Source organism: Cervus canadensis, chromosome 24 (genome assembly GCF_019320065.1).
Source record: "Cervus canadensis isolate Bull #8, Minnesota chromosome 24, ASM1932006v1, whole genome shotgun sequence".
Classification (NCBI taxonomy): Eukaryota; Metazoa; Chordata; class Mammalia; order Artiodactyla; family Cervidae; genus Cervus; species Cervus canadensis.
The window spans coordinates 17,772,021-17,794,622 of NC_057409.1; the positions used below are offsets into that span (position 1 = coordinate 17,772,021).

Genomic DNA, 22,602 nt, shown 5'->3' on the forward strand with positions numbered 1-22,602 from the left:
GGCTTCCGAGGTGGCACAGTGGTAAAAAATCCGCCTGCCAGTGCAGGAGATATAGGAGATATGGGTTTGATCCCTAGACTGGAAAGATCCCCTGAAATAGGAAATGGCAACCCACTCCAGTATTCTTGCCTGGAAAATCCCATGGACAGAGGAGCCTGGAGGGCTATGGTCCATGGGCTTGCAAAGAGTTGGATACGACTGAGTATGCATGCTGGCATAAACATTTATATGTTTTCATAGAAAATTTTTATTTTTGTTTTAACTGTTCTTGAATTTATAAAAATTGAACCATGCATGAATCATGTTATGGTATCATGCATGTACTTATCTGGTACTTACTTTTTTCACTTAATACCGTGTTGCTAAAATGCACCTATATGAAGCCTTCTTTTGGAAGGCTATGTAAAATTCCATTGCTCTGTTTGCCTGGGGACAGGCACCAGTAAGCACATTCTTGTGTATTTTCTCTGAAATATGTGCCAGGGCTTGTTTGAGGGTGAACCTAGGAGTGGAATTGCTGGAAAATATGCTTGATCAATTTCAGGAGATCATGCCAGACTGTTTTTCAAAGTTGTGACACTCATATATACTCCCACATGAAATGCATAAGTGGTCTTATGGATTCAGATCCTCTACAGTACTATGTAGGGTTTTAATTTTTAATTTAGTTTTAATTTTTGCACAATGAATGGGTATAGAAAAGGTGCTTCATTGTGGTCTCTGCACTTTGTGGTTTACTAATGATGCTGAGGTCCTCTTCCTGTGTTTATTACTTGTTTTCCTATCTCTCACTCAAATTTGTGTGTGTGTGTGTGCTCTTCTTGTTGGCTTGCAAAAGTTGTTTCTTTTTTGTTCTAATCATTTGTCAGTTGTATGGCTTGCCCATATTTTCTCCAAGTTTGTAATCTGTCTTTTCCCTTTGATAGATTTTTAAAAATCATTGTTGTTGTTCAGTCACTAAGTCATATCCGATTCTTTGCTACCCCATGGACTGCAGCATGCCAGCCTCCCCTGTCCTTTGCTGTCTCCAGGAGTTTGCTCAAATTCATGTCCATTGAGTTGGTGATGCTAACTGTCTCATTCTGTGCCTCCCTCTTCTCCTTTTCAGTCTTTCCCAGCATCAGGATCTTTTCCAGTGAGTTGGCTCTTCCCATCAGGTGGCCAAAGTATTGGAGCTTCAGGCTTAGCATCAGTCCTTCCAATTCAGGGCTCAGTTTCTTTAGGACTGACTGGTTTACCTTGCTGTCCAAGGGACTCTCAAGAGTCTTCTCCAGTACCATAATGCTAAAGCATCATTTCTTTGGCGCTCAGTCTTCTGCGGTGATTTTGGAGCCCAGGAAAATAAAGTCTGTCACTGTTTCCACTTTCTCCCCTTCTATTTGCCATGACGTGATGGGACCAGATGCCATAAACTTCATTTTTTGAATGTTTAGTTTTAAGCCAGCTTTTTCACTCTCCTCTTATACCCTCATCAAGAGGCTCTTTAGTTCTTCACTTTCTGCCATTAGAGTGGTATCATCTGCATATCTGAGATTGTTGCTATTCCTCCTGGCAATCTTGATTCCAGCTTGTGCTTCATCTAGTCTGTATATAAGTTAAATAAGCAGGGTTACAATATATAGCCTTGATGTACTCCTTTCCCAATTTTGAACCAGTCCATTGGTCCTTGTCTGGTTCTAACTAACTGTTGCTTCTTGACCTGCATACAGGTTTCTTAGGAGGCAGGTAAGGTGGTCTGGTAGTCCCATCTCATGAAGAAATTTCCACAATTTGTTGTGATCCATACAGTCAAAGGCTTTAGCATAGTCAATGAAACAGAAATAGATATTTTTCTGGAATTCTCTTGCTTTTTCTATGATCCAACTGATGTTGGCAATTTGATTTCTGGTTCCTCTGTCTTTTCTAAACTCAGCTTGAACATCTGGATATTCTCAGTTCATGTGCTGCTGAAGCCTAGCTTGAAGGATTTTGAGCATGACCTTGCTAAGTATGTGAGATGAGTGCAATTGTACGGTAGTTTGAACATTCTTTGGCACTGCCCTTCTTTGGGATTGGAATGAAAACTGACCTTTTCCAGTCCTGTGCCCGCTGCTGAGTTTTCCAGATTTGCTGACATATTGAGTCCAGCATTACAGCCTTGTCATGATGAAGGGTTTGCATAACTTGGGTAGCCTGTGCAGGGCTACCCAAGTCAGATGGGTCATAGTGAAGAGTTCTGACAAAACATGGTCCACTGGAGGAGGGAATGGCAAACCACTCTAGGTTTTAAATTGAAGTATAGTTTATTTACAATGTTGTATTAGTTTCAGGTGTATGGTATAGTGATTCAGTCATATATATATTCTTTTTGTATGTATATATTCTTTTTTCAGATTCTTTTCCCTTATAGATTATTGTAATATATTGAGCATAGTTCCTTGTGCTATACAGTAGGTCCTTGTGGTTGTCTAGTTTATATAAAGGAGTGTCAATATGTTAGAATCACAGTTTAAGCAACTTTAAATAATCTCCACTGGTGTTTACATGGTGCTAATTTCTGACGTTCCTGAATGGCATAGAATCTCCATCATCTTCTACTTTCTCCAAAGGTGGCTTCACATTGGCTTGGTCTCTCAGCCATCCTGCTTCTATCAGGGTCTCCCTGACTCCCAGCAACTCCTTCACTGGCCTTTCCCAGAGCTGGGTTCCCATGGGATTCCTTCCCCCAGAGCCTCCATTCTTCTTCCTGCTCTAGAACATCCCAAGCAGAGGTAGAAGAGATCTAGGAACTCTGGTACTTAACTCTGTCTTTGCTCAGCTGCTACCCGACTTGTTCCTGCAGCTCTCTTAGGCACGTTCCTACCTGATCAGTTCTCATGTCCTATGGGAACAACTGCTCTTCCCCCTTTTAGCATCTACCTCTCCATCTGCTTTTTAAAAAATTTAATTTGGCCTCACAGTGCAGCATGTGGGATCTTAGTTCCCTGACCAGGGATCGAACCTGTGCCCCTTTGGGAAGCATGGGATCTTAACCACTGGACCACCAGAAAACTCACTCTCCATCTTCTTTCCACTGTATTACACACACACACATGTAGACACACACAGATGTATGCACACACGAATAGCTAGTGTTTATTCAGTGTTACAGAGGAGCCTGACGTGCTACAGTCCACGGGGTCACAAAGAGTCATACATGACTTATGACTGAACAACAGTAGCAGCAACATTTAATCTTAACCATGTGCCAGGGCTGTGCTGAGTGCTTTCCAATGCCCTTCTTAGAACAATCTCCGGGTTAAGCCCTCAATTACACTGATTTCATAGATGAGAAATCTAAGACATAGAGAATGTTGTAACTTGGTCAAGAATATTAGGGTGACATGGAACTGTACTGCAGGAACACACCAATTCCCAAATCTCCTGACCTCCAAGGAAAGACTCCTTTCCACCTTGTCATAGTCTGATGAAGGCATTTGGTCTCCAGGTGGCAACTCAGGGATCTGAAGGGTCTGTGTGATGCTCTGAGAGCAGTGCCCGGACCTGTCTTAGATCACTTCTGCTACCCGCCATTTGCCAGAATCTGGTCACTTGGTCCCTGGAGGCTCTGCCTGGGAAGGGAGTCAGTGTGGGAAGCATGCTGTCAGAAGGGAGTGTCCTCATGGTCTGCTCTGCTGGGCACACGTGCCAGTAACTGTTGCACTGGGATTTGAACCCAGTCCTCTACCTGCATCCCAAGCCCATGTTCTCGATCATCTTATTACACTCTTTTCATGTACGTGCAGCCACACTGTGAGCTGAGGATTTTCCTGGTACAAACATGTGATTCAAGACCACGTCATGCTTTCAACTTTCTCCTATCAAATAGGACTCTTCTGAAGAGCAGAAACATTAGGCCATTTTTGTCCCCAGAGGGGGCACTGGATGCTTGAAATGAGGCATTTTCTACTCAGTTTAGTTCTGAATGTCCTTGAAAAACTCATGCTTCCACAGGAGAGTTCTATTTCCTTTGTGAAAAAAACTATTTACAGGTTAATTAACATCAATTAATTGACCTCTGAAGCTCTAGCTCTGTGTGTAAGAACCCTCCAAGAGTGGGACGTCTGTTTCTTTTTGAAAATTTAACCCCCTGTGCTTTCATTTTTGCAAGTCTGATCATGAGGCACGGTTTTGTTTGATGAATGAATTAATTCAAGCCAGGTTCTTGTCAGCAGAGAACAGAAGTTTCAGAAAGTCTCTTCACAGAGACGTTATCTTGATGCCATACTTGTTTCTCTTGGGAATGTTTCTCAGTAAGTAAAAATATTATTTTCAGCAAAGATGTTTTTCTCTAGTTTTGATAATATTTTGATATTTTGCTTTAATTTTTACATCAAGCCAGTACAGAGAGGATTTTTGCTTCATTGGTAATCCAGAGATGTTCGAATATGGTGGGTTGGATGTTGAGTCAATTAAGTAATAAACTCTGCTATAGTTATCATTTTGGTTTTTGTGCCCATTTCTTGGAAACAGGAGTTAATTTTCTTAAATAGTGAAACACTGATAAATATTTTATACATATGTGTACAATATAAGATGAATTGTAGACTATGGTCAACCAAATTTCTATTTGGGGAGGAATTTTTATCGAGGGTGATTGATATTTTTCTGGAAACACTTTGGCAATATTTTCAAAAGGAAGGGGATTGTCAGTAGTACCAAATACTGCAGGAGGAGCTAAGGGAAGGTTATTGACTGTGGCAACAGGTTTGTCCAAGCCGTTGGCAGGCTCCTGTTTACACTGAGGTGATAAGGGCACCTCTGAAGCTTTGAGGTCTCCCTGCAAGACAACATCCAGGGATAGAGGCAAGGAAGGGTACCTGGAAGTTACCAAACATGCTGAAGGGCAACCCAGATGTGGAGATAGTCACAGTCACTCAGTTTTTATGTGGCCTAGAAGCTTCCCTGGTGGCTCAGATGGGAAAGAATCCGCCTGCTGATGTAGGAGACACAGGTTCCATCCCCGACCCGGGAAGATCCCACACGCGGCAGAGCAACTAAGCCCGAGCACCACAGCTATGGAGCCTGTGCTCAGTCCACGTGCCCCAGAGCCTGTGCCCACAACAGGTGAGGCCACACAGTGAGAAGCGTGTGCATCACAGCTAGAGAGAAGCCTCTGCTCGCCACAACTAGAGAAAAGCCCGTGAAACAATGAAGACCCAGCACGGCCAAACATAAATAAATAAAATTATTTTTAAAAAAATGAGAACACAAATTCCAATTCTGTTGACATGTCTGACACATAGTAGGTGCTCAATAAAGCCTTGTTGAATGAATGAATGAATGGAATGAGACGGAATTCTACCCAGGGCACCTAGCTATGTATTGAGGGCTGGGTCCCCTTACTTCTCCTCTGTTTACACATGTTGTGTTTTTTTCCTTCCACATCAGGCTGGCCTGGGGCTGGTGCTGATCTCCGATATGATTCTTATTTCTCCATCCCGGGTTGATGCCACGCCCTGTGCTTTGCTCATAGTTGACACAGAATTTAACTTCGTTAATCAGGATGTATTTTATAAAAGCCTCCTAATTCCGAGAAAGTGATTTTTTTCCTCCCAGGAGCTATTCCTTTTTTTCTGAAAAGAATGGCTGTGATGCACCACTGCCACAATATTGGAAGTACTGTACAAAGCCTGTCTCAACGTCAGTGCGCTTCATTGTTTCACCTAATTGATGATTTCAGCCTGTTTTAAAAACTCATCATTTCCAGGGCGAGGGGAACGTGGCTTGTGTTGCCATCCCAGCTTCACTCTTTTAAACACCGAGGTGCCTTTGAGTGGGGGTTTGAAGTGGGCCAGCTCTTCCACTCAGAAAAATCCTGAGTGGAATTTTCTGGGTCCCTGCACCCACTCTCGCTCAGCTTGAGCACCGAGTTCTTGAGCAGATGAGCACAGGTTGTAAGAGATGGGTTAGTTCAGTTTCAGGATGGAAGGGGCCTTGGAAGGAGCCTCGGAACCCACCTTTCTCGTCTTTCTCTCTCCCTCTGGGATCTTTTGCTTCCATACTTTTCTGTCTTTCTGACCCTGCCATCCCCTTCCCCCATTCCATCCCTGATTTCTAGTCTGTAAGGACTGGAGGTCTCAGCTCAAAACCAGTCTCTCAAACAAGTAAGGATTTTGTAAGTCCTTGGGGCATCTCTGTGTGCTCACCTCCTCCCCCCCCCCCCTCCTTCCCTCTGTCCTCCTCTTCATCACTGCTCTATGTCCAATTCATAATTTTCTATTGGACTCTAAAGAAAGCTGAGTACTGAATAATTGATGCTTGTGAACTGTGGTGTTGGAGAAGACTCTTGAAAGTCCCTTGGACTGCAAGAACATCCAACCAGTCCATCCTAAAGGAGATCAGTCCTGGGTGTTCATTGGAAGGACTGATGTTGAAGCTGAAACTCTAATACTTTGGCCACCTGATTCGAAGAACTGACTCCTTGGAAAAGACCCTTATGCTGGGAAAGATTGAAGGCAGAGGAGAAGGGACGACAGAGGATGAGATGGTTGGATAGCATCACCAACTCGATGGACATGAGTTTGAGCAAGATCCAGGAGCTGGTGATGGACAGGGAAGCCTGGTATTGCTGCAGTCTGTGGGGTTGCAAAGAGTCGGACACGGCTGAGCGACTGAACTGACATATCATGAATCTACTTCTCCAAGGTTATGAGTAGCGTCCTGCTCACTGATGTCCAGGGCTCTTTCTTAGCCCTACTCTCTCTAGCAGCCTTTCCTTCCTGTCTTACAGAGGACTGCATTGTGTGCATTCTCCCGGGACCTCTCCAGCCTCCTCTCCACCTTCCTTTCCCCCTTCTATCTCTAGAGCTCAGTCCTTACCACCCGCTTCAGCTGCCTTCCCCCTCCTGGGGCAGCAGCCACTCATTCCAAGCTGTTACCTTTAAGTGGATGGCTTCCAGACCCATCTTTGCAGCCTGGCCAGTCACCCAGTTCCAGCACCTGCACTGGGCTCAGAGTGATGCTCTGCTAACCCTCAACCCCCTCCTCAGACTCAACTCCAGACCCTCCTCTGTCAGCCTCCCACACAGGCTTTCAAGCCTAACTCTCCCCGCATAGCTCCAGGTTCCATCATGGGTGCCATCACTTCCCTCATCTCTCAGGCTGCAAGCTCAGTCCTGACTCTTGCCCCCCCCACTCCCAGTCCCACTTTGTTTATTTCTGGACAGTCTCCCCGTTTGCTCTGTTTATGATGGTTCCCCATCTGCCATGCATGCTGCTTCCTCTTCTAGTGCCCTGATTCCAACCTTGTCATCTGCTGCCTGAATGACTGCGATAAGCCCATCACCCTCACCACGCTGCCTCGCTTACGACTGCAGTGCAGCCTTCCAGAAGCCCAGGGCCGGAGCCCAGCCGAGGGAGAGCAAAGCCTGCTCTTGCTATTCATCCTCTGTGTGACCTTGGGGGAAATTAATCTCACTGGGTCTCAGCTTTCGCTCTGTGAATTGAGCTGGGTGACAGAATCCACAGCTCACAGTTCAGTAGATAAGTGATGCACGTGGTGTGCTTAGAAGGGCACCTGGGGCGCTTGGCGAGTGTCATTGGATCTTACTGTTGTTACCTGAGCCCATAGTCGGATGCCTTGCATGGAGTCCTTCTGCTCTTTCCTCTGGCCAGAGATTTGGCCTCAGCTCCTTTTGTGGCCTCCCTCTCTGGGGAGCGAACTTGGACCACAGTGTACCCTCAGGACATCCTTTGGTCTTCTGCTAAGACCCAGAAGAGCCGGACCTGAATGGGTCACTCCCTGCCATGGTCTCTGCCTCAGGGCCGGCCTGGCTCTCATGGTGTTTCCAAACAAATCTCATGAAAAGGCGAGAAAAGACGGGGGAGGAATAAATGAGTGTGGGATTTGGAGTCTGTGGTCCTGGGTTTAACTCCAGGCTGAGTCATTCACCGACTCTTCCTTACTCCTCTGAGCCCAAGTTGTCTTGTCTGCAAAAAGAATAACTGTACTGACCCTGTAAGGGTTAAAGAGAACACACCCACACACACATCTGCAAATGTATATGTACATACACATGCATACACACCCGTATACTTATCCACCCCTAAGCACACGTCTGCATCTACATGCATACATCTGGCACAGAATAGGTGATCCATAAGGGCTTTGGTATTAAAAAGCAGAGACATTACTTTGCCAACAAAGGTCCGTCTAGTCAAGGCTATGGTTTTTCCAGTAGTCATGTGTAGATGTGAGAGTTGGACTATAAAGAAAGCTTACTGCCAAAGAACTGATGCTTTTGAACTGTGGTGGTGTTGGAGAAGACTCTTGAGAGTCCCTTGGACTGCAAGGAGATCCAACCAGTCCATCCTAAAGGAGATCAGTCCTGGGTGTTCACTGGAAGGACTGATGTTGAAGATGAAGCTCCAATACTTTGGCCACCTGATGCGAAGAGCTGACTCATTTGAAAAGACCCTGATGCTGGGAAAGATTGAAGGCAGGAAGAGAAGGGGATGACAGAGGATGAGATGGTTGGATTGCATCACCAACTCAATGGACATGAGTTTGAGTAAACTCCGGGAGTTGGTGATGGACAGGGAAGCCCGGCATGCTGTGGTCCATGGGGTTACAAAGAGTTGGACATGACTGAGTGACTGAACTGAACTGAAACAAGGGTAAGAGGAAGGGCAAGGGAAGAAGAAGGATCGGAGTTTGTGTTCTCCTCTTTCTCTCCTCGAGGCTGTACCCATTCCTCCTTGCCCCTTTTTGCTTGTCCACTTGGAGTCACCTCATTCTGTCCAGACCAGAGCCCCTGTTCCCAGGGAGAAGGGCAGGAAGTCTTAAGCTTTCCTCCCAGATTATAGCAAATGAGAACAAGAAGGGGCCCAGCTGCAGCAATCCTTCATCATGACTGTGCTGCATTCAGAAACCTTCAAAGGCACCTTGCTGGTGACCCCGCACTGCTCGGCACACAGATTTGAGCTGTCACAGCCTGGCCTGGCCCCAGCCTTCCTCCCCTTGCCTGCTTCAGGAGGTCCAGTGTCACAGGGCATCACATGGGCCTGACTTGGTACCAGGTGCTGGATTTCCTCTCACTGTGTTTCGTTGTTTCCTATGAATGTGTATTTTCTCCTCTTCTGGAGTGTAAGCTCCCGGCAGGCAGGAACTGTTTCTAAGCATCCTTTAGATTCTTCACTTGTGACTGTTTACTCTCTCCAAATTCTTTCTGAAAGAAGGAATGAATGCCTCCTTTATGCGTGCATGCTCAGTTGCTCAGTCGAGTCTGACTCTTTGTGAGTCCATGGACTGTACCCCGCCAGGCTCCTCTGCCCATGGAATTCTCCAGGCAAGAATACTGGAGTGGGTTGCCATTTCCTCCTCCAGGTGATCTTCCCGACCCAAGGATCGAACCCATGTCTCTTGTGTCTCTTGCATTGGCAACTGCACCACCTTTTGAGTTAATCACACAAGCTTAGAATTCAAGGGATACATCGCTTTAAGTTAGTCACTCACTTAACTTGTCTGCTTATTGTATCAGTTTTTTAATTAATTTAATGTTTTCTCCCTTTTGATTTCAATTTCTCAGAACATACTTAATGAAAAGATCTTTCGTGAAATCTCTCCCCCTTTGTAACCACTAGATCAGGAGACAGAGGTGTCATTTACAGTCTGGCCTATATTAATATTTCAATTAATATTTCTTATTTGGGCTCTAGGGAAATGGGATGAAAGAGATTATTTTAAAACAGCAGTGCATGGTGCTTATGCAGTCATTAATTACTTTATAATGAGTACCCTTGGCATCTCTGGCTCTGTGCTTGGGTGGGACTGGGGACAAAAATCACCAACACATGCTCTTCAAGAATAAGGAAGCTTCTTTGGAAACAGTGCAGTGACAGGTATAGTAATTGAGCCTAGGGGTTCTCCCACTCATGAAAAGAAAAAACATGTGTCAACATGCAGCCAGTAAAGGCTTTTTGATGTCATAATATTTAACTTTCACTTTCTGATCTTTTTTTCTTTGTAATCTGCATCAGATGTGTAGCTCTTAATGAATAATATTAATATTTGAAATTAAAAAAGCTGCTTCTAGTTTTCCAGATCAGTGGTTCTCAGACTTTAGCACCAACCCTGCTTCAGAGTCACCTGGAGGGCTTCTTAAAACTCATATTGCTGGGTCCCATCCCCTGAGTGTTCTGTGGGTCTAGGGTACTGCTGGTGAATTTGCATTTGTGGTAAGTAAGCCCCCAGGTGATGCTACTGCTGTTGGTTTGGGGACTTCGGGAACCACTGCTCTCCACTGCCTGTTAAAAACTGAGAGAACAAACAGTGTTGGCATAATGCTTACCACTGTCAAAACCCTAAATTATTCAGGGACTTCCCTGGTGGTCCAGTGATTAAGACTCTGTGCTTCCAATGCAGGGGGCATGGATTCGATCCCTGGTTGAGGAACAAGGATCCCACATACCACACAGTGTTTGGCCAAAATAAAAATCCTAAGTTATTCATTCATTAAAAAATATTGAGCTACCCACAGTGTGCCCGGCTTGGTGCAGGCTATTGTGGATTCAAGGGTGCACTTGATAGAAATGGCTCCTGCTATTTGGGATTGATCTCATTCATCACAACTGTCTTGGGAGCCAGGTGTGATATTGTTATCCCTATTTCACCCAGGAGGGGAATGAAGGTCAAAGTCAGCCCACTGATGCTTTCGCTCAGCTGATCATGGCGTCACCACCCTGACCTCCGACTCTCCAAACCATTGTCCTTCCCACTGTGCCTCTTGTCTCTGTGCTTATTAGATGTGGTTACTTCTTTCTTCTAACCTTGAGGTTAAATTTTTCTAGTTCTGCTGAATGTCTGCTTTCTTTCATGCTTTTCTTTCTATTACAGATTCCCATTTTATTTTATTGATTGTCTTTTGCAGATGGGCCTCCTATATCTTCCTTTCTTTGCCTTTGGTTTTACGAGCATGTTTGCATTTGCTCAGATGTGTTTGTTTTTCCCTGCCAGCAGATCTTACTAGTTTTTTTTTTTTTTCTGTTAAATAATTTCTGCCTTCCGACTTTGATATCGGAGGCCTCTGAGATTGAATGTCTTGATGGCACACAGATTCCTGCTATTTATTGCTTGCTAATATTAGACACTTCATCTCTGCAGCGGCTGCTGAGGCCCTGCCCGGCTCCTCTGATCCCCTCAGGGTGAGAGCTGAGGCTGGTGGGCTCTGTCGGTGGCATCAGGCTTTCAGTACAAATCCAGTCGCTTCATCTCACTGCAGAGGCCAGGCTATTAAAAGACCAGGAGTGTTAAAAATAGCTCTCACCACAATTCCTACCTTGGAAGCTTTCAGGAGAGCTCTGCAAAGAAACAATTAGATTCTACCTCACAGAGTCAAAGCAACCGCAGAAGAGTCTTTATTTCAGTAGAAAAATCATAACAATGGTACCAAAAAACCCTTGTTGTAAAGAAGGAGAATGTTTAGAAAAACAACTGGTCAATTGCCTGTTGTTGTTTTTTTTAATTGTCTGACTCATTTAGTCAGTTTTGTTTACACTTCATGTAATTTGCCATTAAACTCTGGAAGGTTTTCCTGCGTTTAAAGAGCACAGCCAGTACATAGTGATTTGAGGATACTGCGGGGTATATATTTTTTGTTATGTTGCTGTCAGTCAAATGACACCATGAGGACGTGGTTATCTTCAAACCATTCTGACGTTCACAAAGAAACATAGCTATTTTTCTCTTCATATACACTGATAAATTTTAATTATATTTATACTTACTACAACATAGTGTAAAATTAAATACTCACAGGCTTTGTTGTTCAGTCGCCAAGCTGTGTCCAACTCTTTGTGACCCCATGGGCTGCAGCACACCAGGCCTTCCTGTCCCTCACCATCTCCCAGAGTTTGCCCAAGTTCATGTCCATTGAATTCGTGATGCCATCCAACCATCTCTTCCTCTGTCCCCATCTTCTCCTTCTGTCTTCAATGTTCCCCAGTATCAGGGTCTTTTCCAGTGAGTCAGGTGTTTGCATCAGGTGGCCAAAGCATTGGAGCTTCAGCTTCAGCATCAGTCCTTCCAATGAGTATTCAAGGTTGACTTCCTTTAGGATTGACTGGTTTGATCTCCTTCCTGCCCAAGGGACTCTCCAAGAGCCCTCTCTAGCACCGCAGTTCAAAAGCATCAATTCTTTGGCGCTCTGCCTTCATGATCCACATTCAACTCTCATATCTGTATATGACTACTGGAAAGACCATAGCCTTGACTATACGGATGTTTGTCGGTAAAGTGATGTCTTTGCTTTTTAACACACTTTCTAAGTTTGTCATAGCTTTACTATTCCCAGTCTGTGTTAGATGAGATATAATCTGGTAACACATCCATTGAATGAATGAATCAGTTCAATGCATTTCCTTCCGGGTGTCAGGGCATCTTCTCCATCTGGCCGGCCTCACTCACTGGCACATGTGCCGCATTTCATCTGACACCATTTCTAATGGTTGGACTGCTTTAAAAGCACTAAGCCTCCGTCTAGAGCTTTCTCAATCATCTCGTATGTCCTTGAAAGTCATTCTTATTATATGTGTATCCTAAGGCACAACTTTAACACTTATATCTTTTTTGTTATACAAGAATATTCTCCAAAGAGGCAATAGAACCCCTGTGATTCCCTAAGAGATCAGCATTTCTGATAGCATCTGTTTTTGAAGCAATTATTTTACTTACAAATTGACAATCAAAATTACAGATTCTTCAATACCTTAAAGTTTTTATAGTCAAATAATTTATTTTAAAATGGTCTTTAACTTGCTCAATGAAATGAAAGTCACTCAGTTGTGTCTGACTCTTTGTGACCCCATGGACTATACAGTCCATGGAATTCTGGAGTGGGTAGCTTTTCCCTTCTCCAGGGGATTGTCCCAACCCAGGGATCAAACCCCAGGTCTCCCACATTAGAGGTGAATTCTTTACCAGCTGAGCCACAAGGGAAGCCCCTTTAACTTGCTAGGAGTTATAAATATTCCTATGGATTCAGATTTGTGAAAATGTTCTAAAGGTGTTGTTTCCCTGTTTTGTAAAGGGTCAGTGTCTACTTATGAGCAGACAAGAGGCATTGGAATAAAACCAAGGGTTTTTAGTCTGATGAGCTAAGTTCTCATTGACCTAAACTGGGGTTTCTCAATTCTGATGTTAGGGTTATTTGGGGGTTGGACAATTCTTTGTTGCAGGGAACTGTTGTGTGTATTGTAGGGTGTTGAGCAGCATTCCCTGGCTTCTACCTAGTAGATGCTGGAGCATCCCCAGGGGTGGGACAATAAGCAATGCCTCTGGACATTGTCAAATGTTCCCTGGGGGAGAGAGTCAGCTGGTAGAGAACCACAGCCCTAAGGAATTAAACTTGGATAGGGGCTTGGGCAGGAAAAAGGAATTCTGTTTCAGGTCTGTTGATGCTTTATTTCAGAGAACTGTTGAAGGTGCTGAATGCTAGTTGAAGTGAGACTAATGTTCAAAAGAGTCAGCCTAGCTCCACCCACCTCAGTCTGCCTGGGGCAGGGGCATCCTATGTATTCCCAGATTGGAAATCGGAGCATTGCAAAGCACAAGGTGATTTTTGATAACACATTTTTGAGATAAATTTTTATTTTAATAGCTATGTGTTCATTTTCATGGGTGTTGGGAAAAAGAATAACTAGCACATGATGCTTGTGGTGTTCTGGGTATGATTGCTTAGGGAGAAGCCAAATCTAACTTGAAAGGTATATAGCTGTTGTTAGGGTTAAATGAAAGTGAAAGTCACTCAGTTGAGTCCGACTCTGCAACCCCATGGACTATATAGTCCATGGAATTCTCCAGGCCAGAATACTGGAGTGGGTAGCCTTTCTCTTCTCTGGGGGATCTTCCCAACCAAGGGATCAAACCCAGATCTCCCACACTGTAGGCGGATTCTTTACCAGCTGAGCTACCAGGGAGGCATTAGGGCAAAAACTTTAAGCAAATGGGTTCATTTGTGCCAGGAAGTGTTTAAGTGCTAAGGATTCAGCAATTAACAAGACAAAGTCCTGATTCTCAGGGAGTTTATGGTCTCAAGAGGGAACCAAAAAGTAATATCATTTCAGATAATGGTAAATCTGATATAATGGAGCATGCAGGAACCCTGGGAGGACCACAGGTGGCTTCAGAGATGAAGCCTTCATGCCATGGTGTCTCCTTTTAGATGGGGAGGTAGCCGGTAGATGTGTGTTTTGTCGAGTACTGCATGCATGCTAAATCCCTTCAGTTGTACCTGACTCTTTATGACCCTGTGGACCATACCCTGCCAGGCTCCTATGTCCATGGGGTTCTCAAAGCAAAAATACTGGAGTGGTTTGCCATGCCCTCTTCCAGGGGATTTTCCCAACACAGGGATAGAACCCGTGTTTCTTACATCTCCTGCGTTGGCAGCCGGGTTCTTTAGAGTTAAGTACTAAGGTGAAGAATAAGGAACCTTCCCTGGTGGCTCAGATAGGAAAGAATCTGCCTGCAATGCAGTAGGCCTGGGTTGAATTCCTGGGTCGGGAAGATTCCCTGGAGAAGGAAATGGCAACCCACTCCAGTATTTTTGCCTGGAGAATTCCATGGACAGAGGAGCCTGGCGGGCTACAGTCCATAGGGTTGCAGAGAGTCGGAAATGACTGAGCGACTCACACTTTCACTTTCAAGAGACACAAGGTCTGAGCAGGTGATTTCTGAGTGGAGATCTGACTAGTGGGAGAGAACAGTTACAGAAGGGTGCAGAGTCAGAGGGAACAAAGAGATGGTGGGCTGTGGTTTCTGATGTCTTAGATGGACTCTTACACACATGGAAGACTATCTGAAATAATCTTTTGTGTTTTTTTTTTTCCGTGCAAGAATTAAACTTATAAGCCATAGTGATTCTCAAGCCCCATCAAGCTTCTCCGTGTGCGTTGCCTTCACCCTGTCTTTCAATTTCAAATGCATAAAAATTCAGTTACTCAACTATCCATTTTCATTGGAACCCTGAGTCTGATAGATGCTCTCATGCACCACACTTTCTCCAGAGTGACACCTTCTGTGCACACCAGCATGCTCAGATCAGCCTAAGCCAGACAACCAGTGGCAGTCACAGGGCTCAGGTCTCTGTCATGACATCCTCCTCTGTTTATTTGGTTCCATCTCTTTCTGGGTTAGGAGACTCATCCTGCTGAGGGAAGAGCTTTATTATCTCTAGTGGATTTCAATTCTTCACCAGATGAGTTAGATTTGATGCTTAGACAACCAAGGTTGTTTCCAGGAGAGAGATTTTCGGATGTCTTACAAGACCTGGGCATCCAGGGCAATTCTTCCCTTATCAGTGATGAACACACAGGGGCCATCCTTTTCCTTAGTGTCTCCAACTACAGTTAGCTCTGGGCTGGACCCTCCAAATGGGTCCTGATTTCTCAGCAGATTGCACAACCCTTGGTTGGGTTCCAGAGCAATCTCGACCTAATTGTTCTGATTTTGTTTGGAACCCCCACAAAGATTGTAGCCAACTTCCTTTCTGTTTAGTTGGATTTTACATTTTTTAAGCTTCTCTAAAACATTTTTTCATCTCCCTAACTGGTTCTAGAGGTGACTTATGTGTTATTCTATGAGGTCCTCTTTGCCTTTATGTATTTCAGTTTTAACCTCTCCTATCTCGTGATTTTATAGGTGAAATTCCACTGCGTGCTCACCTCTTCCCCTCCCCTCCCTGCCAAAGCTAGTTGCTAATTTTCTTCTCAGTAGTTTCTCTGTTACACAGAGGTTTAACATTAGCACTGTCCATCTCTTTCTAGGATAGGGTCATAACTGATTGTCTTGAATCCTGTATCCCTCTGATATCCTTGTGTGGTCCTGCAGCCACAGTGCCAGAACAATGCTGAAGTCTGAAAAGGAGCTGGGCCAGTTTGGCCCAGGGGGGCTGCAGCACTTTGGTCAATGGGGAGAATGGGAGGATGAGGGGGCAGAGGCCAGGGCGTGGTGTGGTTTTGAGCCATGGGGTAAAGTGTTGGGGTTTTATTCCAAGCTTTTGGGAAGCCACCCTGAACATTCTATTGGAAGGACTCCAATACTTTGGCCACCTGATAAAAAGAGTTGACTCACTGGAAAAGACCCTGATGCTGGGAAAGATTGAGGGCAGGGGGAGAAGGGGATGACAGAGGATGAGATGGTTGGATGGCATCACCGACTCAGTGGATATGAGATTGATACATACACGTGTGTGTGTGTGTGTGTGTTTGTGTGTGTGTGTTTGTGTGTGCTAGAACAGATCCTCCCTGACATATACCAATGGCCACCACTTACTACCGCTTCCATCCACTGGGCTGACTCCATCGCTGGCTTGACCATCTACTAACAAGGTCCGCTGGGTGCCTGTCACTGCCTTGGTATGATAAAGAAACATTACTCATGGTTGGCATAATTACTTCATTCCCCCAGACAGAGACTGGCTTGCAGCAGGATGGAAGGAAGAACCCAGGCAAAGCTTTAATGATGGAATCGTCTTTTTTCATTTGAAGTCCTACCGATCACTTATTTAGTTTTGACTCCATGGTTACGACATAAATTAAACAACAAAAGACACAGAAAGGGAGCTTTGTGAGCCTTAGGTATCCAGCTGAGAGTATCACAAGTAGCTCAAGGTCAGCGGTTTGTCTGACAACTGCAGGCAAATCTACTCTCTGTTGTTGTTCAGTCACTAAGTTGTGTCCAACTCTGCAACCGTATGGACTGCAGCACAGTAGGCTCCTCTGTCCTTCACTATATTCTGGAGTTTCCTCAAATTCCTGTTCACTGAGTCAGTGATGCTATCTAACCATCTTGTCCTCTGTCGTCCCCTTCTGCTCCTGCCCTCAATCTTTCCCGGCATCAGGGTCTTTTCCAATGAGTTGGTTCCTCACATCAAGTGGCCGAAATATTGGAGCTTCAGCTTCAGAATCAGTCCTTCCAATGAATATTCAGAGTCGATTTCCTTTAGGATTTTTTAAAGCATTTTATTTATTTATTTTTTAACACCCCAAACATTTTGTGTTGGGGTTTAACTTATTAACGATGTTGTGGTGGTTTCAGGGGAACAGCGAAGGGACTCAGCCATTTCCCTTAGGATTGGCTGCTTTGATTTCCTTGCTGTCCAAGAGACTCTCAAGAGTCTTCTCCAGCACTACAACTCTAAACCATCAATTCTTCAGCTCTCGACCTTCTTTATGGTCCAACTCTCACATCTATACCTGACTACTGGAAAAACCATAGCCTTGACTATTCAGACCTTTGTCAGCAAAGTGATATCTCTGCTTTTTACTATGCTGTCTAGGTTTGTCATAGCTCTCCTTCCAAGGAGCAAGTGTCTTTTAATTTTATGGCTACAGTCACTATCTGAAGTGGTTTTGGAGCCCAAGAAAATAAAGTCTGTCGCCGTTTCCATTTTTCCCCATCTATTTGCCATGAGGTGATGGGACCAGATGTCACTCTCTGCTCTCTGAGGATCTAAGAAACAACTTGCTTTTTTTTAAAGAGCTCCTTGAGTCAGCTTCAGGGTCTTCATGGTTCCTTGCCCTCCACCTCTTCTCTCCCAGAGCTGACTGCAGTTGGTCAGTGAAAGCAGTGCCGTCAAGGGTGGTGCTCTTGGAACTTTGAACTCGCCACTAGCTTGACACCAGCAGTAATACCTGGCCTCGTGTAGACAAGCATGAGCTGACCAGCTGGCCACCTGCAGCTAAGGATGCTGATAATCCCATAATCCCACGACCCCAGCCCTACCCCTCTACCTGTCTCATCCCCAGCCACACAGTCCTCCACTGTTGTTTCTCATCTCCAATTATACTGAACTCAGACATGCCAATATCTATATGCTCTGTAGTCTAGCTAGTTACACAGGGTCTTTTTCTTTATAGTTCCATGTTTCCCATATTTTAAATATCTTTAATATAATCCTTTTAAAGCTCTGAAACAGAAAGCAATGATACAGTGACTGATCCTTGACCAGTGTTCCTCATTGGCTGGGGCAATTGGCATTTGAGTGATAAAACTTATTCTGGAACCATCTCAGGCAGTGCAGAGCTTCAGCATCTCTACCACAGAATGCCAGTGTGACCCCCAGATCATTACAGACAATCCCTGAACACATCACAAATGTGGTTTATTCTCTTAGACTGAAATCTTACTAAACTTGCTTGCAATATTGGAGCAGTTAATAGTACTAAAGATTCACTTTGCTTATAGGTTTAATATTAGATCAGTTAGATAGGAACAAATTAAAAGTATGGGAGGATGTGTGTGTTATCAGACAGTGTGGTTCTTAAAAAAATTGTTGCTATTAATATAGTTTAGAGTGTTTAATTAAATTTTTAAGTGGGACCAGATATTCATTAAGGAAGGTGTTAAAAGTGATCTTTGCGAAAATCACTTTTAGTTAGGGATGTATAATGAAGTCTTTATAGGTGAAATAAAATTTTCTTTAAGATACCCATAGGGATGATATGGAAATATGAGGAGACTAGATGAAGTTAAATGGACAGAATGTTAATCTGAATTTAGACCTATTATTTGAAAATATATTAACATAAATTTGTTAGAATAAGATATTCTCTTCTGAATTCTGGAATGGCTTTCAGTCCTGGTGTTTAGATTTTTAGTTTACATAATTATCTTATTTTTCCCATACCCATGAATTAGCTAGAGTCCCCTAGACTATTCAGTTATCAATGTGGACCACTTTTAAAGTCTTTATTGAACTTGTTACAACATTGCTCCTGTTTTTCTGTTTCTTTTTTTTTGGCCAAGAGGCATGTGAAATCTTAGCTTCCCAACCAAGGATCAAACCAGAAACTCCTGCATTAGAAGGCGAAGTCTTAAATGCTGGACCACCAAGGAAGTCCTCCCTAGACTGTTTTAAAACACATTAAGAGTAGAATTGCAAGCAAGGGCCTCCACGTTCACAGTCTGTAATTTAGACTAGTTTGGCAGATCATTGAAGCTCAGGCAAATCATCTCTCTCCTAACCTCACTGATTTATTTTTCCAAATCTCAAATATGGTGCTAATGACACTCCTTCAAAACTAATAATTCAGAAAGACAAGTTTTTATGTACTTTATGTACATCCTGGAAAGATCAAAATGTTACAGTATGATTATAATTTAGTAGGAAATATCTGTGCATAAATATTTCTGATAGGAATCTCTCCAAAGTATTAATAATTATGTCACTCAAATAACATGACTGAGGGTAACTTTTTTCTTTTTCTATTTTAAATTTTGCATTTTCCAAATTTTCTTTCATAATCATTTTCTACTTTAAGCTAAAAAACATAATTGCATATTATTTCTTAAACTTGCCTTTTGGGAGGGCTTTGTTTTCAAAGTTAACAAAATATTTGGAATTTATTTAAGGCTTCTTGGCTGCATGGGTATTCGAGTAGATTCAGGTCCTTATTTTCTCACCACATATGTGGTTATGTTCTTATCTGACAAAATCACCATTGCTTTACAGAAAAATTCACTGAGTTGGGGTTGTGCTTCAAATTAGAATTAAGATGAATATAGAAATGTGATTAAAATTATGTGTCTCAACCTCCTTAGCTTTAAAATGAAGGGCTAGGGGTTGAATTGAACACTGATGGTCTTTTAGCAGTAAAATATTACAAATTAAAAAAATTTAATACCTACCTAGCAATTTTCCTAATAGTGCTTTTAAAATTTTTTGAGAGAACAGCATCGAAACATGTATATTATCTAGGGTGAAACAGATCACCAGCCCAGGCTGGATGCATGGGACAAGTGCTCGGGCCTGGTGCACTGGGAAGACCCAGAGGAATCAGGTGGAGAGGGAGGTGGAAGGGGGGATCAGGATGGGGAATACGTGTAAATCCATGGCTGATTCATGTCAATGTATGACAAAAACCACTACAATATTGTAAAGTAATTAGCCTCCAACTAATAAAAATAAATGGAAAAAAAAATACGTAGTGAGATGACCATGGGAAAGTGGGTGTCATCTCAGTGGTCAAGCAAGAGGGGGTGGGAAGGAGAGGGTGGGATGTATGGAGAAAGTAGCATGGAAACATACCCACTACCATATGTGAAATAGACAGCCAATGGGAATTTGCGGTGTGACTCCGGGAACTTACACCAGGGCTTGGTAACGACCTAGAGGGGTGGGATGGGGAGAGAGGTGGGAGGGAGGTTCAAGAAGGAGGGGGCATATGTATGCCTATGGCTGATTCATGTTGGTGTATGGCAGAAACCAACACAACATTGTAAAGCAATTATGCTCCAGTTAAAAATTAAAAAATAAAGTTCTAAAAAGTCATAAAAAAAGACATTATAGAGCCTGTTTTTCCTTAGGTCAGAAGAAAGGGACGGGGTGTTCAGTCTCAGCTTCTGAAGATTCTAATATTTCAAAATAAAATGCAGAGCTAACGGTGAAAAAAAGTCTTTGCAATAAAGAGTTTTGTAAAGCAAATGACTTTTGAACTATGTTTCTGAGAGATGGAGGCATAGAGAATGGACATTTGGACATGAGGGGATGGGAAGGGTGGGATGAATTGGGAGATTAGGATTGACATATATACACCAGCATGTGTAAAATAGTGGAATAGAGGAAACCTGCTTTATAGCACAGGGAGCTCAGCTCAGTGATGACCTAGATGGGTGGGATGGGAGAGGTGGGAGTGAGATCCAAGAGGGAGGGATATATATATAGCTGATTCACAGTGTCATACGGCAGAAACTAATACAACAATGGAAAGCAATTATTCTTAAATAAAAAATAAACCACTCTGTTTTTTGTTGCAAAACCCAATTAGACCAAGAAGTGCCTGGGAGACTAGTGTAAGGTTGCTGCCTTGGTTGGATAGGTACCAGTTAACTCCATCAACTTGTGGGATGTCCTGGTTTTGGGGACAAAGTATTTTATACATGTCTATCTTGTTTTCTTCAGGTTATACTGGAGAGCTCTGCCAGTCCAAGATTGACTACTGTATGCTAGATCCATGTAGAAATGGAGCAACATGCATTTCCAATCTCAGTGGATTCACCTGCCAGTGTCTGGAAGGTCAGTATCAGTATCATTACAGGAATAACTTCCGTTTTCTGTTTTAAATCCTCGATTAATTTGATGACCTTTGTACTTCAATTTTCTGAAAAATTCTACTCAAGAGAACTTCCTACTTTGTCCCATTTATAAAATAAGATATAAGATGGCCCCTTTTTTTTTAAAGCTCTGTGCTAAAATAGCTTGGAAATTATGTCTGAATATTAGACATAATCTCAAAATTTCTGCAGTTTTCATTTACACATTGAAAATGAACAACTTGTAATAAAATGGAATTTCTGTATAATGACAAATTTCACTTCATAAGAGTTCTATTTTTCAAATTATGCATTAGGTTTTTGATACCAATTTACATTAAAAAATTTTCACCATAAAGTTCACCTGTTTTTATCTTTAAATCCACTTTATGACATCTTGGACATGTATAGTCTCCTGGAAAGTCACATATTTAAGGCAATTTTTATTAAAAAATAAACAGTCATACTGTTTCAGTTTCACCTGAAGAAGCAGACATAGTCCTAGTTATGGAGCTGGTGTTAAGGAACAATTTTGCACTTGGAGGAAGTTTTGTTTCCGTTTCTGCTTGGAGAGATGTTATGGAAGGAATTACTTTAAACCTTTAATATGATAAGAATAAACATGATATTAAAGGTGTTTTCCCCCCTAAAACCAGCATGTAACCTCCTTATGCACAGAAGGGCCACTGACAATTACATAGAGTCAGTTGACATCCTTTGCAGAGATTACATGTTGAATCCTCGTGAATAAGGAAACATCTTTGTACTCATTAACCTGAATTACCTCCTGGCTTAGAGGCTGGACTGGGACAGTGGTACGGATGGATGTTGATAAAAGACCACTAACTCCCAGGTAACCCCAGGGCTCGGGGTGGCCAGGAGCTGCGCCCATGATCCGTGCTGCCTTGTACGCTTTATGCTTTCATATTCTGAAGCCCAAACAGCGACTCAGGAAGTGGATTCTTTGTCCTGGCTTCTGCTCCCCTGGGCAGGCACAGGAGCAGGTGGCTGTGGTCCTCCTGGTTATTCCCCAGCTGTGCGTGCTTATGATAGACATGGTTACCATGACAATGGTGTTAGTTACATGTGCTGGATGGTCTCCACTCTTCTCTCGAGTGCCTTAAGCAAATGGGAAAACTGGAGAGGAGGATGACTGAGTCAGCACCAGTGGTCACTCATGTACAGAGCGCTGGGCAGTTTTTCAAAGCGTTGCCACACCCCAAACCCTGGTTGTAGGCTGGGCTTAGAGTCAAGGGAAGGTTTCAGGGTCAAAGGCTGATTGACTGCTGGCAGTCACTAGTTTTCCTCCCCGACCTGATCGATCCTCCTTTTTCTTTCTTAAGTGACTGTGGGCCACAAGAACCCTGCTTCCCTCATAGGGCCATCTTGGGATCAAATGGGGTTTTGGGGAAAGATATTTGAAAACTCCACAGTGCTTTATTATCATAGTTTTGCAGCCAGAAGGTTCAGATTGGACCCCGGAGGCTCTGAGAGGTGGTGATTTGCACAAGGTCACACTGATAGTATAGAGAAGGAAATGGCACCCCCCC

General features: G+C 43.4%; 1 protein-coding gene across 1 annotated transcript in view; it reads left to right on the plus strand.

Moving 5' to 3' along the window:
* Positions 1 to 22,602, plus strand: part of DNER (delta/notch like EGF repeat containing) — a 377,854-nt gene that overhangs the window by 236,014 nt on the left and 119,238 nt on the right. The window contains exon 7 of the mRNA XM_043445991.1: positions 20,922 to 21,035. Within this exon, the coding sequence (XP_043301926.1) occupies positions 20,922 to 21,035 (114 nt within the window). The remainder of the gene's footprint in view (positions 1 to 20,921; positions 21,036 to 22,602) is intronic.